The 18,636-nt window shown below is 34.1% G+C and overlaps 2 protein-coding genes across 7 annotated transcripts; one reads left to right on the forward strand and one right to left on the reverse strand.

Moving 5' to 3' along the window:
• Positions 1-2,279: 2,279 nt before the first annotated feature.
• On the reverse strand, positions 2,280-2,955 carry LOC144555244 (two-component response regulator ARR11-like). The gene is made up of 3 exons (XM_078303507.1): positions 2,829-2,955; positions 2,587-2,739; positions 2,280-2,449 (listed from the first exon to the last, which is right to left on the reverse strand). Exons 1-3 carry the CDS (start codon positions 2,953-2,955, stop codon positions 2,280-2,282), a joined length of 450 nt encoding a protein of 149 aa, XP_078159633.1.
• A 6,179-nt stretch (positions 2,956-9,134) lies between these two features.
• Positions 9,135-17,596, forward strand: LOC144555494 (CDPK adapter, putative (DUF1423)). Of its 6 annotated transcripts, XM_078303846.1 has the most exons (14): positions 9,135-9,285; positions 9,855-9,896; positions 10,087-10,313; positions 10,994-11,298; positions 11,468-11,648; positions 12,632-13,006; positions 13,101-13,165; positions 13,291-13,396; positions 13,471-13,557; positions 13,795-14,012; positions 14,801-14,952; positions 15,277-15,872; positions 16,442-16,505; positions 16,909-17,596. In XM_078303846.1, exons 3-14 carry the CDS (start codon positions 10,248-10,250, stop codon positions 17,409-17,411), a joined length of 2,718 nt encoding a protein of 905 aa, XP_078159972.1. In that variant the 5' UTR covers positions 9,135-9,285; positions 9,855-9,896; positions 10,087-10,247; the 3' UTR covers positions 17,412-17,596. The 6 variants fall into 6 exon arrangements, with proteins under 6 accessions (XP_078159972.1, XP_078159969.1, XP_078159970.1 ...); XM_078303843.1 differs by having other exon boundaries at positions 9,855-10,313; XM_078303844.1 differs by having other exon boundaries at positions 9,855-10,313; positions 14,801-14,940.
• Positions 17,597-18,636: the final 1,040 nt, after the last annotated feature.

The raw sequence follows: 18,636 nt of genomic DNA on the forward strand, positions 1-18,636 counted from the left end.
TGATCTAGTGGCAAAGACAATGCCCTCTGTGTTAGAGATTGCATGTTCGAATCCGGATGGGATTCCTCTGGGTTAAACCAAACAAGTAGTTTGATCTTCAACTTTACTTGCACCCTGTTTGGATGGAGAGTAGAAAAAGGGGAGGTGAAGAATAGAAGGAAATGGAATAAAATAGAAAGGAAGATTAACATATTTAACCTCTTCGTATTTAGATGATTAATGAGAAAAAATAATATATTTTTTTTCTGTCTTATTTCTTATTTGGTTGATTAAAATTTAGAAGGTTAATGAGAAATTTGGTGACTGTTGTAGGATTGTGATAAAAAATTTGCATGAGAATTATATTTGTATGAGAATTTTATAGATAAGATATAAGATTGGGTATTTGTATTATTTTTTCAAAAAGTATTTGCAACAAATTTTTTTCCCATCTGTTACACTCTAAATTGGAAGGAAAACCGATTCTATTAATTACAATTATACAAGGTTAAATATTTCATCTTTTATACCTTTCACCTCCGATATAATTTTGTCAACCAAACACGATTTGACGGAAAATTTTATTTTCTTTCCATTCCCTCCCTTCCTCTACTTCCATCCAAACGAGGTGTTAGAAAAGAAGAAAGTAAAATTAAAAATGGTAAACTATTTTCACCTTTTTTCTACTGACGCCAATTTGTTCTGTTTATTTTCTCATCTTTTACCTTGGATAAATTTTGTATGTTCAGAGCTTGTTAAAAGTTGGCCCCCTTTAAGTTAGGATAAAGATATAGACATTGCAGTTTTTGCTTCATGCATAGCACAAGACATATGGAGTGATGTTATACAGTGTTGTTTTGACTTGGTGGTTTGTGTGCTGCATGAAGTAAAAACTCCACTGTCAATATCTTTACCATTAAGTTACATGGAACAATATGCAGTACTAATAACAAATTGAAAGAACACAAGTTATTAAATTGCAACTAATGCATGTAATCAACAGAAAAAAGTGAATGAAGAGGAAAAAAACAAACAGAAAGAAAGAAAGAAAGAAAGGAGCAAAGAGAGAAAATTTACTGGGGCTGTTCGGCAACACATATGGGAATTAAAATTAATCCGCACTAAGGAGTTGTTCGATAAGTTAAAGGAACAAGAGATTAAGATAACTAAAAGAAGCTAAAGGAAAGGGATGTGCCTTAAGAAAATAACAGGGGATTAAGATCCGGACAAAAGGAGATTAAAAGAGGTTGTCTTAAACTGCACTAAGGAATCAGTGTTCAGCAAGATTAAGCGGCTAAAGAAGTTAAAGAAGCCTCCTTTAACCTTAAAGAGGTTTAAAGAGGCCCTTGCCAAACAGCACCATAGTCAGAATTGATGAGAATCGTCCGATTTAAGACAGGCAGTCCATATCTGTCTCAGATTATCCAATGATATCTTTAGAGGATTCGAAATTTATTAGGTACTATTTAAAAAAAAGGCTGTTTGGTTTAATTTATTCGATCTGATTTTTCATTTTAATATTTGAATTCGTACTGTCATTATTCTAAAAAACGACGGAAAAGAGAGGCAATACAACAATGGGCACTATTACTATATCAATGTTTACAAACTAGATTAAATTATGAGCTAATTTTTAAATAATTAGCTTCTATATTAATTAATTGTAATCTTGTCATAAAATTCAAATTTAGATCAATCATTTCGTTTCTTCTTTTATGATTATATAATACTGAGTTTCGAAAAATTCTAAATTTTCAATACCTGTACTGTTTGACAAATTAGATTAAAATCATATTGGATTTCCAAAATTATCTTTTAAAAAAAAAACAATTAGCTTGATATATTATATTTTGAGTAAATTCACTTGTTTGAACTAATTAGATTATAATTTAAATTTAAAGTGAAAATAAACTAACTTGTTGAAATTAAAAATTAAAAATCATAATTGATTCGTACTCTCAATGGCTATAGGATAAGGCATTTTGAAAGCAAGGTTTTAAAATTTTGAAACCTGAAACAAAATTTTGTCCTATATTTGGAACTTGAAAACAATAAGATGTTGAAAATAATGGAAGGTGACGACTATAAAGGGGTAATTCATAACTACCTTGCATGATATAAGCAAAAAGAATAATACTGGTATAAATGGAAGGTGACTATAGAATGAATAATCAGTCCAAAAGAAAGTCTGATCCTCTCTGGTAATCCTGTTGATTGACATTTCACAGAAAAAAAATGATTTCACAAATATGCTATTTTTATTACAAAAAAAAAAAATTCTACTTTAGCCGGCCTGTTTGCTAATCTTCGATTAGGTCGGAATCTATGCTGGAATTGGCATTTCTCCATGTCAGTACATGTACCGCTATTTTCTTCAGTTCCTCGATCTGTACCGGCTTAATCAGATAATCACATGCACCATGGTTGATCCCTTTCACAACTGTTTCTCTGCTTGAGTCTTCTGATAACACTGCAAAATTTTAACCATTAATCAAACAGTTGTGGTGCCATTGTTCCTCTGTACCAAAACTATGGACAAAATACTGGTAAAATTGGAGATGCTATCTCGGGTACAGCAAGCAAAATTCAAGATTTAGGTACACTTACTAACAACCGGAAGGTCCATTCCGAGGCCGACTTTTTCAAGCAGCTCGAAACCATCCATATCTGGCATGTGAACATCAGTTAATACAATATCGAATTCTCCTTCGTACTGTGTGAGCATCTCCAATGCCTCTTTTCCACTTGAACATTGTGTTGCTGCGTAAAAAAAAATATATATTGGCAAAAGAAAAAACTGGCTATGTATTGAATACATTCAGTTCATTACGTACGTATGTTAAACTCACCTTCGTAACCACATTTTTTCAACATAATGCACACCACTTTTAAAGAAATTCTGTCATCATCTATGACTAGTACTCTTATACCAGCTGGAAGAGCCTCCTCAAGCGCCAGGTCAGCAGCGGCTGCCATTTCAGTTCCTCTTCTTGGAATTGGCGAATTTGTTCGATCTGAAGTTGAGGAGAGGAGAGCAAGAGAGTACAGTTGAAAGATCTCTCTCTATATATATGCTATATAACTAGCTAGCTAGCAGAGAGAATTAGGTGAGGTTTTTGATTCTCAATTATTGTAAGTTTAGATAGAGTGATTTTGCAAAGATTTACTTGCCAAAAATGATATGATGTGATAAACTCAGGCTTCAGACTGATTCATATCAGTAATATATATTCTCTCTCAATTGGATCAATTAGGTATACATACATCACAAACTATATATGTGGAAAGAATCAACAATGATATACTGAGAATCTGAGATGCATTCAGTTATATTTGACTGTAAATGTCCAAGAATCAATTGCCATATTGTTATATAAGAGTAAATCTGTCAGAATTTTTTCACAATCTGCACAAGAATCTGGAGATATGGTGACAGCCATGTACCAGAAAATTTTAATTTAACACTCACTGCCAGGGTTGAGTATGATTATGCTGACGTGTCGTCTGGCGCGTATCTTAAGGTAGTTCAAAAGGTTCTTAACCATCCTTATAATTTTAAAAAAATTCATTATGTAGTCTAGTGCTTAGAATTCCACATTGTGGTTGTAAAGACTTGAATTCAAATTCTAGTAACAACACATTGTATATATAGTATTTTAGTGATATATTTTAGATTATGTATTGTAATATATGTTTATGTTTTATAAATAATATGTTATTTCTGTTGAATTATAAACTTAATTTTCTATAATGAAGTTAGGTTTATTGAGAAATATGAACAAAACCTTTTGAATTCTACGGTGGCCAAAATTTCGAGGTTTATTAAAGAGGAATTGTGAAAGGGCAGTCGTTGGTTGTTTTGGGTGTATGATATATGGAGTAATTCGGCAATACCTCTTAATCTGATTAAATGTTCAGTTATTTTAATTCGTGAATAATAGCTAAGAAAGCTAAAGAAAGAAGTAAAGGTATCTTAAAACTCGGGCAAAGAATTAAGATATGGGCAAAAGGAGGTGGTCTTAATCTATGCTAAGGAGTCGGTATTCGGTAGGATTTAGCATTAATCAAATGATTGTGGTATCATTGTTCCTCTGTTCGACAAGGGTCTCCTTAAGCCTTCTTTAATTTACTTAGCCGCTTAATCATGTCGAACACTAGTTCCTTAGTGCGGATTAAGACAACATCCTTTAGCCTCTTTTTGCCCGCATCTTAATCCCCTCTTTCTTAAGGCACCTCCCCTCTTCCTTTAACTTTCTTTAGCTATCTTAATCCCCTACCCCTTTAGCTTATCAAACAGTCCCTCCTTAGCGTGGATTAATATTTAGGGATCGACTAACAGTCCCCCTACTTCAGTCCTCTATCTGTCCCCCGCACTAAAAGACAAAAAAAATAGTTAAAACGTGCTAACTACCACCAAAGAACAAGATTAATGTTATTTTATTAATAGTCAAAACGTATAGTATTCATACCTACGAATTTATAGTATTCATACTTATTATCAGAACCATTCGTCATATGTAAACACAAGCTGGAGGGGACCAGTAACGATCAGGGGGACCGCTGACGTCTTGTGACAGCCTGGATTGGGGACCGCAATCGTCTGAAAGCGACATTTGCCAAGATTGGGGACCACTACAGCGAATCTATATATTATTCATATCTAAATAAAGAAGTATTCATATCTAAACAAATGAAGTATTCATACATGTTTGAAATAATTTATACAATTCAAAATTCAAAGTCAGATTCATCTCTCTCACCCCACCTCTTCCAAGAAGTATTCATACTGACGATTACGAAGTATTCATACATGTTCGAAATAATTTATACAATTCAAAATTCATTGTCAAATTCATCTCTTTCACCCACCTCTTCCAAGAAGTATTCATATCTAACATGAAGTATGCATATCTAACAAATGAAGTATTCTTATCTAACTAATGAAGTACTCAATATCTAACAAATGAAATATTCTTATATATAACTATTCATATCTAACTAATGAAGTATTCACGCATGACACTAGCAATATTCACATCTGACACTAATAATATTCACACCTGTCCAGATTGGGACCAAGAAATATTCTCAACAGACTAGTATGCATATCTAAAATAATGAAGTATTCATATCTAACTAAAGAATTATTCATACTGACGATTACGAAGTATTCATACATGTTCGAAATAATTTATACAATTCAAAATTCAAAGTCAGATTCATCTCTCTCATCCCACCTCTTCCAAGAAGTATTCATATGTAACATGAAGTATGCATATCTAACAACTGAAGTATTCATATCTAACTAATAAAGTATTCATATGTTGCACTGTGACAATCTTCGCTGGGCTAGCATGGACCCCCTCCAATGGTGCACCATGCTCTCCCCGCCGAATCTCAACGGTGCACCACTCTCTCCTCGCCGGATCTCAACCGTGCACCAGGCTCTCCTCGTCAAATCTCGACGGTGCACCACGCTCTCCTCGTCGTATCTCGACGGTGCACCACTCTCTACTCGCCGGATCTCGACGGTGCACCACGCTCCCCTCATCGAATCTCGACCGCCATCACAACCATCGGCGTGGGTAGCCGGTGGCGAGCAGTAGAGGAGAAGAACAGAGTGGGTTTTGAGTTGTGTTGAATTTTTTTTTTTTTTTTAAGAGAAGATTGAAGATGGTGGATTTTGACCACGTGGGGGAACAAAAAAGAAAGGTTGTTAGGGGGATAGATAGGGGACAGATTCAAGGGGGACAACATCTTTACTCTAATATTTACTCTCTCATGTGTTACTGAACAGCCCCTTTAAGGAGGCTTAAGAAATGGTGAATGTTTTAAGTCAGTTGGACTTCCCAAAAGAAAGTTATGGTTTGTTCTAGTGAAGGGTTGTTAGAATTTATTGTGTTTGTTTAGAATTCTGTTTTTTATGTTCTAATGTTGTACAAATTTTTAGAGTTTTCTTTTGATGTTTAGAGTTATAAAAGAAGTAATGTGAGAGAATTTTAAGAGTTTATAAAAGAAAGAAATTTGTTTGTTATTTCTTCTCTTCCCTCTATTTCTTTCAAAAAGTATAGTATCCGGCATTTTTTTTAATAATTTTTTCTCTTGAATAAATTATTATGTATTATGGATCATCAATTGCGTGATTTAATCGTTAAATTATATAATTTAATGTGATATTATTTGTAAAAGAGAACATATATTTGTAATTCCATGCAGAAATTTTTATAGAGTAATTGTGTCGTCTTTTATTAATATATATTTTTTAGAGTTTTGAAAAAAGAAATTATTTAAGTTCAAAATTTATTTGACTGAGAGTTCTTTTTATAAAAAAAACTATTGTTATAATTTTTTTTATCCTAAAATTGATATTATTATTTTTTTTCATGTAAGTTTTACCGACATTTTTATTTTTACCCCATTAAAAAATTATTTTAATAATAATAACCAAAGTTTAGTAATAATTTTAAAAATACCCCACCTGTGGAATTTTTTCACGGGTTGGAATTTTAATTCCATTTTTTTTTATAAAACAGAATTTTGTTTTTATTTTTTATTTTTTGTATTGAAATATTAGAAATGTTGGATATATTTCTTTGAAAATAGATTGAATACAATATAATTTGATTTATTAGAAAGACTGTAACAAATAACCCGGATCAATATTTTTCAGGCCAGATTTTTCACGGTTGTAAGAGAAATTAATATATTTCTTTATGTGTTATTGGAAAAAAAATAAAAATGCTTAGATTCTGAGTTATTAATTCCGGTTCAAAAGTCACTTCTATGTAATCTATAAAATATTGTGATCCTTCTAGGACATTTAATTTATGAAAAGTTGTATCTATTTTTGAAAAAAAAACAAAAACTTTAAGTTATTTAATATTTATTATTCAAAAAGAATTCTCAAAATAGATACAACTTTTTTATAAATTAAATGTCCTAAAAGGATCACAATATTTTCTAGATTACATAGAAGTGACTTTTGAACCGGGATCAATAACTCAGAATCTAAGCATTTTTATTTTTTTCCAATAACACATAAAGAAATATATTAATTTTTCTTACAGCCGCGAAAAATCCGGCCTGAAAAATATTGATCCGGGTTATTTGTTACAGTCTTTCTAATAAATCAAATTATATTGTATTCCATCTATTTTCAAAGAAATATATCCAACATTTCTAATATTTCAATACAAAAAATAAAAAATAAAAACAAATTTCTGTTTTATAAAAAAAAAATTGGAATTAAAATTCCAACCCGTGGAAAAATTTCACGGGTGGGGTATTTTTAAAATTATTACTAAATTTTGATTATTATTATTAAAATAATTTTTTAATGGGGTAAAAATAAAAATGTCGGTAAGTTTTGTATATAGCTCTCTATATTTATAATTTGGAATTTACCAAAATAAAAATAACACAAGCAAAAATTGCCACACACAACCAATTATTATAAAATTTTAAGACACCAAAAAAAAGAAAAAAAAAATGCATAAATCACTCATATATTATTTCCAAATATAGGGAGGACGTTAATAAATCGAAAGATATTCTTATTAAAAGATAAATTTCTAGAATTTACACAATACAAAAATATATATAGTAAATGATCAAATTTTTTTATAGATATAGTGTTAGTTAAGAATTGGGTTTTTGTCTAAAGAGTTTTAGACAAAGTCTCGTCTCGAACTAATCTAAACTGTCATGTTTCGTGTCAAAATTCATGCAAATAATTTGACAGAATCATTTAAATTTTAAACTCATTTGCACGAATCTTGACGCAAAATTGAAATTACATCATAACCTTGACATCGACATCCTCTCTTAATTAAGCTGTACATCTTTGGTTTATAATTTTTTATTGTGTGAGGCTATGCATGCTACTTTACAATGAGTGAATCAGTTTATAATATGGATTCATATTTTCATTTTAAAAATTAAATATTCGATATAAACTGTTAAATATGACTTTTATATGAAAATGTATTTGGAGATTGGATTTTAGTATTTTATTTTATCTTTTAAATTGTTTTATATTTTTTTAGATAGGTAACAAATTACTTCTTTCAAATGATCCAAAAGAATTTAGAACATGTGATCTTCCACTAATTTAAAAAATAGTAATTTACAAAATATATAATAAAATCTGCAAATACATTTTTGTATGAAAATTATGTTAAACAGTTTAAATGGAGTACCATAACATCAACTCTTTCTTTCTTTTTTTTCTAAGCAACAATAATAATGCTTTAACTTTTAAGCGTATATGAAATCTCCAAACTGTATCAAATTTTTAAAAAATAAAATAAAAAGATTGTTAATACCTTAGAAGTCCCCCTCCAAATAATTTTGTCATGTATCATATACTTAATACAATGAAGATAAGAAATATAAAAGTTTAGTCTTTCAAATTTTTAATGTCATCTGAATGAATTTCAAATATACGACTTTCTATATAGAAAATACTGTCTTTCGTCACTAGATCAAAAGATGATTCTTATAATATTTACATAGTTATTATGAATTTAAGAAAATTAAAAAAAGGGAACAAATTTAAGCAAAATATTACAGAACAGAAAATGAGTCAACCTAGCCAATTAAAACACCCAATTGAACTTTTCAAATTAACACATTTGATATGAATTCATGAAAAACAGGGGCGTATTTAAAAAGTGGTCCAACACAGACAATTGCAGGCTTCCAGCGCAGTTTTAGCTGGAGAACCAGAAGTCCGGATCCTCTGAAAGTAACTCAAATTTTGATTTTATATTAAGACCGTTCGATCAGGATCCGGGCCAATTCGGCCCGAGGTGGGAGTAGATCGGACGGTCCAGATCTAAAATCCAAACTCGAGTCTAACAAAATAAGTGCTCCTGCGGTCCTTCCTTCCAAATGGGGAAATCCCGACTACGAGTCCGGTTCCTCTGAAGTAACTCAAATTTTGAGTTTATCTCCAGACCGTTCGATCAGAATTCGGAAGGGTGGAATGCACAGGATCTCTTTAATATTCGTGCTAAAACAGATCGGAAGGTCTGAATCTATACTCAAAATTTGAGTTAACTCAGGTGATGCTTTTGGACTAAGAGTAAGAGGTGGGTCCAGATCCTGAAATCGCGAGTGATGTGCTCTTTTTCGAATCCCGCTACCTCGTCGAACCCTCTATTAAGGGCTCAACGCCAAATCCTCTCTCTCTCTCTCTCCGCTCACACAATTGTGAGATAAAAGCACAGAGATAAAGAAATGAGGTGCAAAGCTGAGTATTCGTCCATCATCGATGATCCCCACTGAAGACTCGTGTGATTGATTGTAAGTTTCCCTTTGGGATGCAAATTAGTTCGCATGATCTAGTTTGAGTTTAAAGTTTGTATTAGTATTGTCTCGTTTATCTTATTCATTATTTATTATTTATTTTTTGATGAGGGGGTGGGGCGTGTCATGGTAACTTTAATTCTGTGGCCATCTTATATACTTTCTACTAAGCCTGAATATTCGATGAGGTTCATGATTAGTTTAGTATTTCATTTGTTGTATTATTATGACTATGCGATATACATGGGGTTGATAACAATAAAATAAATGGATATTAAATAATTGGGTGGCTTGACCTCCAACCTTTACTAGAAAAAATATCTATATAATAAAATAAAATAAATGACACCAAGAGTTTTGTTGCTTGAGAGAATACCACTGAGGCAATCCACAAATTGAATGTTCTATGGAACTAACCATAAGAGGTTCTACTGGTAATGCCATTGAATTTTGCTTGTAAGTTTTCGGTATATAGAGAAACAGGTGTGCATCTCTGGTGCCTCATTTATTCTGGTACACTGCTGCTGTAGTCTTTTTTTACTGACTTGTTCTTTTGATCATTTCAGGTCACAAATATATCAGTTACAGAGATAATAACAAATTCACTGGTAATGAGCGCGGTGACTGTTTGAGCTTATTACTCATTCCATTAGCTAGAGTTTGACTGGGCTGGTTATTTTGCTTGGTGGAATAAAATCAAATTTAAGAGAGTTTTTCCAATTCTGGGTACAAAATATTGGGAGGGTTGACATGACTTTTCCTTAAACATGTTCATATCATATGTGTATCTGAAATCAGGAACTGATCCAATTGGGGAAGTTGAGGTGTACCCCAAGGATGCAAATTCGATCAGTTCACAGAGAGAGTTTAAAATTTCATATTTTACTACATTCCACAATAAGCAGTGCTCACCACTTGGTGCTCTACAAACTGTTGGATTGGGTTGTCTTTGCTTTAAGATGGTATGCAAGGATGAAGCTGCAAAATTGGTTTCGATTTACACAACCTGTCTCAGAGAGAAACAGGTATCGTTTCTTCAAGAAAGAATAGAAGAAAATGTTATTTTTGTGTTAAATACAGTTTTTTTTTTTGTAAGAGAGTGGTACACTAAGATGGTCCCGCCTGTTTTAATTTAAACGAAAACACACTGCTTTACAATAAAACCATAGAAACAAGACCATGGAGATAACTGTCTCACTGACAGATCCTCTGGAGATAAGTCTCAGAGAAAAAAAACATGATGCATCGTTAGCTTGAGCATCTTCCTCTTTAGTACCAATATCAGCATATAAGGCTGAAATAGAAATATCTTACCGACATCAGAAAAAGACTTTTCTCTTATCAACATAGTTTTTCAAAACCCCACAAAAGATCCCCTTGATGAATGACTAATATACACGATTTCCCGTAAAAAGTAATTTTGGAGTTTCATTAATGTTGATCCAATGTATAAACTTTGACAATATGATTCTATAATTGTTTTGATGATATAAGGATAATGATATAGATTTCATCAAAAGGGACCTTGTTCGTGACAATTAACGGGATTCACTTTATTTTCGTGATGAAAGTAGAACCAATTCGCAGAGATAATTTAAAATGAGGTTATTTCGTTTAAATAAGAAAATGTTTGATTATAAACTCCTCAGATTTGATGGTTTCATTGCAACTTAAACAATACAAATTGTCTATGTATTGTTTTCAGACTGCTGTTATCCAGGAAGAACATGACGACATCCACTTGGTCGCCATGAAGTCCCCAAAAAACTCCACTACTGGTGCCACAACACGGGCATGCTTTTGGGGCTTCAAAGTTTCACGCAGTTTGTTCAGTACATGCCTTGCTATGTTGAAACAGCGGCGCCTTGGAATTGTTTTTGGTCTAGACGATACTCTTATAGTCGCCAACACAAGTTGCACATTCAAAGACCAGATCAATTCTTTGAAACACAAGATAAGCTGTGAGAGTGACCCCTTCCGTGCATCGGGCATGAAGTCTCAGATTGAAAGGTATTGCGACCAATTATTATTATTGAATGTTGAATACATAATATATGTGATATGCATTGGTATAAATTCAATTGGAAAACTTACCTATTTACATAAAGCTGGAAAAGAGCAATCATCAAGTAGATTATTAGTTAACAACAAAGTTAGGTACTAAGCAGGGTTTATTTAGGTATAGGCAAGACCTGCTGATATTGGAGCAGTATGCAGAGGACGATCAAGTGGTCGACAATGGAAACATATACAAAGTACAGTCAGAGGTGGTCCCAAGCTTACAGGGACATTTGTCAAGGACCCGGCCCGTTATAAGGTTGCTGGATAGGGGCATCATCTTGACCCGAATTAATCCCTCGGTATTTTATTTTCTTTTTTGCCATGTCTTGCTTTATTTTCTAAAAATACGCCGAGTGTTTTTTTTGGGGCTCTCTCGAGTAATGCTTAACCGGTAAAACCAAGATTAAGTCAAGCATAAACAATGACTAAATCACCCCTTTCTTTCTTACTTGGTACCCATATTTTGCATTTAATAAGGCTCACAATTTTGAGTAGTAGAATGTTACAATTCATCTTAATATATTTTTGTTTTAGGCATAGATTTACCTTAATATTATTTTATATAAAATTGCATTTACGAAATATGATGCCCTCACTTTTAATTGGATAAATCATCTTTAAGCACCAGAAGTCCTCCATAGCATACCTTCTCAAATATGTTTTATATGATGGAATTTTGTAATTATATTTAATAGTCTAAAAAATATAAAAAATGTGCATATGTAGAGTGTACAATATCCTAAATATTTTCAAAAGCATTTCACATACAATATGATATATTCATATCTACGCAACATAGTTTTTCCTTTACCATCTAAATTAGGAATTGCATCATAAGGTGCAGGGTGAATTTTTCAAGTTTCCTTTAACTCTAACTACTGTTAGGTCTTCTTTGTTATAGTCTCAAAGCCTGTTATATATCATTCTGAAGTATGAGACTGTGGGGTGTGTGTGTGTGTGTGTCTCTCTCTCTCTCTACACGCGCACGCGCGCGTGATGCATTAAATATAGGGGGTGAAAAAAGGCTCTATTTCATGTACAAGTAAACAAAGTACTAAGAGCATCAAATAATAATAGCTTCTTTTCATTTGAGGTTTGGTGCACTTGGCTATGAGCTAGAGATTTGTAGTTATATCACACATACATGAGACATCTATTATTAATTAACCTCCTTCCACCAATATATCATGTGAACTCTTGGTGTCCAAAGATATTGAATTTACATTTTTTATTATTTATCTTTGTTTTTCCTTTTGTAAATTATAGTACATATGTTTTGTAGAAAAGGGACACTAGTGTGCTTGTAAAGATAAGGCCTGGATGGGAGGAGATAAGAATCTACCTAACACCCACTTGGGACCACCAAAGGTCATTTGATGTATATGCCTGTACTATGGCTGAGCATGAGTTAGCAATGGAAATGTGGCGGTTACTCGATCCGCAGTTTGAACTGATTGCCTCTTCTCAGCTTCACTCCCAAATCATGTGTCTTAAAGCGAATTCGTGCAGGTCGCTACAAGACATATTCCATTACAGGCAATGCCATCCCAAAATGTCTCTGGTAATTGACAACAGAGTAGATGTCTGGGATGAGAAAGACCAATCAAGGGTTCATGTGGTCCCCACCTTTTCCCCGTACTCTACCACCCAAGAAGAGGTAGAAAAGACTTTTTTGTACCTTTTTGTTTGCTGGCATTGTTTTTTTTTTTTTGTTGTCAACACCCAAAATAATGCTGTTTTACTGATTTTAGGCCAATGCTTTTCCTCTGCCTGATGTGAAAAATGTTGCATCCAATGTTAGCCAAGGCTTTTTAAGGTTTGTGAAATTTGTTTGTCGCATTCCCTAATAATAAACATGAAATCTAGGCCTAATACATAAAATGTGAAAACTTCGCTAGATCTCTAATCTATGAACACTAATCTTAGCTTTTATTGCATTAGGGACTTTGACGGTGTCTTCCTACCCCGAATTGATGAGGTTTTATATGAAGACGAATTTACTGATCTTCCATCTGGTCCAGATGTCGGTGACTATCTAATGTCCAAGGTAAATTTGTTGAGTCAACCTTTACATATCTTTTTCTTTGAGGTGTTTATGTCCTCAGATTGGTGTGTATACAGGACAAAAATTTCGATGTTCTTGCCTTTTGTGGGGATCTTCTTGCCTTCTATGGAATGGCAAATGGTGTGGTTCAGGATCGATCGAAGGTCATCTCCTTCCAATGTTTCTTTGTCCCCCGAAAAGTGTTTCTACTCATTTGTTAGATGGTTGAATAGAAAATGTTTCTATTATTTGTTCCCTTATAAGAAAAGAAAAGACTATGGTTGTACAACGAACCATACACAATTGTAGTGAATGAAAACCTCACGACTCGTGCTAACGGGTTAGTGTACCAGTGTGCTGTAGCATTTCATTACCAAATTCTTCCACTGATTTCTGTTCAGGATGCGAGTATATCACTGGTAGAGGAGAATAATGGCTCCAAGGATATAAATCTTTCACAGTATTGTGGTAACAGATCAAATTTGGAACTTGTGCCTGTTAGCACAGGTTCGAGTGGTAAAGGGTTGCCTTATGCTCCTGAAAATTGGCCAAAGAAGGGAGATGTGTGGACTTGGAGGGTTGGTCAGAGAGTAGCAAGATCTGGCCATCATATGGACAGGTACAGTGCCTCATATGTAATTGCAGTTCTCTGTCTTTTGAGATATCAATTGCTGATTTTTTTTTATCTATAACACCAAAAAAAAAAAACAAGAAAATACCACCCATACCATCTTTTTCAGTAAATTTTGATATATACCAAGAACGCTGAATTCAGCGGCTGAATCGGTTTGACCGCTGAATAATTCAGCGGTTGAAATCTGTGTTATCATTTCAAAAAGTACCAGCTCTCTCATAACTCAGATTTCAACGGCTGAATAATTTAGCGGTCGAAACTGTTTTGATGATTCAATGGTTCTGGTATAAATCGAAATTTACTGAGATTGATGGTATGGATGGATTTTCTTTTATATGCTACGGATGAAAAATTTGGTATCAATTGTTCACAGATCTGATCCAATCAGCAAGCCTGACCTGATATTTAACTAGTTGGGTTCTGCTCAGGAATTCTTGACCTCCTGGCATTTTTTTATCAGATCTGATTAATTTAATTTACTTCTTGTGAAAACAAGAACAATAAATTCCAATTAGCTTGGTGTTTCTGACTGCAATAGATTGTTGTTATTATAAATATAAAGAAGAAAAAAAAATCCAGTATGTATCTAAAACAAACAATTGGTCAATCTCGAAGTGTCAAAATTTTGATAGAACTCGCCTGGCTTGACCTGAATACTGAATATCTAAACAAAGACATGACATGACATCAATACATGACCACCTCTTATAGTTGGTTTTCCTCCAAATTAAACTTTTGTTACTTGCATATAACTTAAAGGTGTTTTCCGACAGGTACCTTTACCCTCCAGAGCAGTACACTAAAGGAAGGTTGGTTCTCTCAAGTAGGTTATCAGTCGAAGAATTTGTCAAAAAGGAGTTCCCGGGTGTTGATGTTGATTCCTTCTTTGCCAGTTTTAATTGGAAGATACCTGGTAAAGGCCGAGGTTGCATTGACTATAATTACTCTGAACGCCCCAATTTATGAGACCTAATTTTAGGGTTTTTGGCCTGTATACATTCAGTCATTTGCAGTTTTTGAAAGAACACCAAGTATCCCTCATATTTGCAAGTAGCGCCCCCACTCATTGAATTATTTGCAAATAACATTGACAATAACAAAAATAAGGTTAAGTGAAAAAAATTTAAACTAAATTGCCTACAGGCATTTCAATTTTGGTTGTGCGTGTAGTTATTAAAAACTAAATTGCAAATGCTGATTGTTAATTAAGAAGTACTTTCTAAATTGTTTTCTCTTTTTATTGACAAAGGATGTACTGGTTTGGGTAAATCTCCCGGAATTAAACCAATAGCAGAACCCGAACCTGAACCAGAACCCGAACCAAGACCAGAATCCCCAATTCCTGAGGGTCTCTGCAAGGCGCGCAACAAGACGTGCAACCTTCGGAAAGAACAGCAGGAGCAATCTGAAATAAAATCGGAATCAGAACCATTTTCTTGCGACATATGCTGCTCGGAACCTGGCTTCTGTCGTGAGTGCTGTTGCATCCTATGTAGCAAGACTGTTGATTGGAAACAAAGCAGTCACACATTCATCAGGTGCTTGGCCACAGTCAATGGTTCGTGCATATGTGGGCATGGTGCACACATTAAATGCGCGCTCCAGTGTTTCATGGCCGGTACAGTTGGGGGAAGTATAGGGCTGGATGCTGAGTATTACTGTCGGCGGTGTGATAATAAGATGGATCTGGTGCCACATGTGGCTGGCTTTTTTAGGGATTGCCAGTCGGCTGGGTCCAGGAAGGAGGCCGAGTCGGTTTTGAATTTGGGGTTGTGTGCTTTGTCGGGCACCAAACGTGCAGCAGGAAGGAAATTACATGGTCATATTAATTCTGCCTTAAGCAAGGTAAATTAAAAGAATCTCAAGGGTCTCATTTGCAAGTTACTCAGGATCTTTTATTGTACTTGCAAGTTGCAACTAACATCCACCATTTGTGAGTTTGCAAAACTGAACACACTATGTTACTGTGATGAATGTGATATGCGAAGTCAAGTTATTAACTGCTTCCTCACTTCTATTAAACCTTTTTTTATAAGCTTGCATTGAACTAGAAGCTAAGCATTTAGAAGTTATACAAGGTTTCGGTTTAACCTTCATGTTTTAATGGGTCATAATGTTTTCTACCAATTGCATTTATGAAGAGTAGTGAGTGTTTCTTTCACAAGTCACAACCCGTTTATTGATTATTGTTTCATTTTTTTTCTGAGAAAATTGACCAAAGTTAGGTTCATCTCTTATTGTTTTCTTCTTCCAATGTGAAATTGGTATGAGGGTCACATAGAGGAACTTTGAAGTGTAAAAGTACCCCACATTTTGGAGGCAGTGGCACAAAATCATACATTTCAGAGCCAATTTATAAAGATGTATCTATTCTTCTTTTTTGTAATTTTACAGCTTATTGCCTATAATTTCAGATTAAAAATGGGGCTTCGCTTGATGAAATATTCAAGGAGGATGGGATGTCATCAATTGACTCAGGTTAGTATAATAATTTGATAGCTAATGCAGGAAAAATTGGAAATGTGGCATCTGTAGTCATAAAAACAGTTGAAATATGAATCTTTAGTTTTGATATATACGAAAATTATGTATGTGGGAAATTATTATTTGTCAAAAATGTGGTCCAAGACTGGGATAGTTTCCAACATTTATAAGTTTTTTTGCAAAAGAGACTATTTTCTAGCAGCACCTCGTAGTAGTATTGTAAGCAAAAATCACATAATCATTTAAATAAATGAATATCCAATTAATAATTTACACTATAGGTCACATTCCACTCCTGGCACTTTATGGAGGCATTTTGGTCATATTTCACTAAAAAAATTTCACTATAGTGTTTGTGTTGATATGAAGGGATACTAATTTATGTTCCAAATAACAGCAAAAACTTTGCATGAGGAAGATCATAGAAAAAGGGAATCTTCTCTGGACTCAAATTGTCAATATGTCCTCCCTTGTAAAAGAAAAGGGTATGCTGATGATAATACAACAACAAGGCCATCAAAAAAGCAAGAGAATCCATTTGTCAGTTTTAATTCCCCTCTAGAAGCTGAGAAGGAGGTCAGCCGTGTGCTCCTTGAATTGAGAAGATCGCAAGAGGAGTATAAGATTGTAGAGAAGAAGCTTCTTTCCCAGAAAGACCACCTCTTTGGATTGTACAAGGTCATAAAATCAGAGAGAGATGACTTGGCGGACCCAATTGTGCGCCAGTTAAACAGTGCTGAGACATACAGTGCACTTGTTTCTAGAGTTAATGCTAGGGCTGAGGAGGTTAAGAAAGAAGAGGAGAAATTGCAAATTATGCTGAAAAATGTGGAGAAGTTTGTGCAAACGCACAAGGTGCTAAAGGAGCACTTTGCGGTTGATGGATCTGGCCCTCTCTGACAATTAAACACTTGTCAGTTGATCAAAATTTTGTAGTAATAGCCTGGATAGTGTAGCTTCTTTTAGTGAAAATCCCGTTGCTTTTTCTTTTTTGCAAATAACATTTTTTCATCAAATTGGTCATAGTTTAACACTGTTTGTAGAATCGTTCTTAGCTGTGCAAATAACCCGTAAGTACTATAGTGTACCTTGAATCTCAAATCATGACAATTACTAATTGTACTTGTGTGATTAAACCTGTATGATGGTCAATCGGGGTACCGGGGAGCATGTGTTGACAATGTGGCCAAGTGGTGTTTTTTGACTGGTGAACCGTGAACCGCAATAGTAAAAGGTGGTGCAGGTGGTCCCATCTGTCACTGAAGACCATATTATGCTCGAAAAAGTATCATCGCTCTGGTTAAGGGTTGCTAACGAGCCGAGTTAGCTCGAGTTCAGGTTAACTCAAATTTAACTCGGGAAATAACGAGTTGAGTTGACTCGAGTTGAAAAGTCTGAACCGAGCTGGCTCGTTGACTCGAACTCAACTCGCGAGTAACTCGAGTTGACTCGTGATTAGTGATCCTATTGAATTTTAAGGTGTTGAACTCTTGTTATGTAATAACCTATTTTCAAGAAAAATTATTTAATTCAAAAACAACAATCCTAGCAATATTCATGTATGTCATACTTATTTTTATTTATTGGTTAGAAAAGACATCCCTTGAAACACTGCTATTTGTTTAAGGGGGGACAAAAGACCTACCAGCAAGGACAAATTAAAAACAATCCATAAATTATTTAACAAACGAAAACAATACATAATTTAAAAAACATGTCACACTTAGAAAACATATCACACTGTTCAAAATGTCACAAACAAACAATCCACAAATTTAAAAAACACAAACAATACATAATTTAAATGGGTTGGGTCAAATCAAGTCAGGTCCGGATCCCCTAAAGTAACCCAATCTTTGGGTTTTGGATCAAGACCGTTCGATTCAAATCCGTCGATCAAGATTGCTTCAGGATTCGAATTCACATCTCGGGATATGTGCGCTCCACTTCGGATAGATCATCTCGGATTCAAATCGGACGGTCCCGATTTAAAACCCAAATATTGGGTTACTTCACTGGATCTGAATTCAATCAAGTCGGGGTATGAGACACAGGTAATGATTAATCAATCGAGTCCACGAGTTGTAATGAGCGAGCTGAGTCCAAATTGAACTCAACTCGTGAG

Source organism: Carex rostrata, chromosome 6 (genome assembly GCF_964058835.1).
Source record: "Carex rostrata chromosome 6, lpCarRost1.2, whole genome shotgun sequence".
NCBI lineage: Eukaryota > Viridiplantae > Streptophyta > Magnoliopsida > Poales > Cyperaceae > Carex > Carex rostrata.

What these genes read in the sequence shown, in the direction of transcription:
- LOC144555244 (XM_078303507.1), bottom strand. Translation starts at nt 2,955, where the DNA reads ATGGCAGCCGCTGCTGACCTGGCGCTTGAGGAGGCTCTTCCAGCTGGT. An exon ending in GAAAAAATGTGGTTACGAAG is followed by an intron (nt 2,740 to 2,828) that starts GTGAGTTTAACA and finishes TTTTTTACGCAG; the next exon opens with CAACACAATGTTCAAGTGGA. An exon ending in AATGGACCTTCCGGTTGTTA is followed by an intron (nt 2,450 to 2,586) that starts GTAAGTGTACCT and finishes AAAATTTTGCAG; the next exon opens with TGTTATCAGAAGACTCAAGC.
- LOC144555494 (XM_078303843.1), top strand. Translation starts at nt 10,056, where the DNA reads ATGTTCATATCATATGTGTATCTGAAATCAGGAACTGATCCAATTGGG. An exon ending in CCTGTCTCAGAGAGAAACAG is followed by an intron (nt 10,314 to 10,993) that starts GTATCGTTTCTT and finishes TATTGTTTTCAG; the next exon opens with ACTGCTGTTATCCAGGAAGA. An exon ending in GATACCTGGTAAAGGCCGAG is followed by an intron (nt 14,953 to 15,276) that starts GTTGCATTGACT and finishes TTATTGACAAAG; the next exon opens with GATGTACTGGTTTGGGTAAA.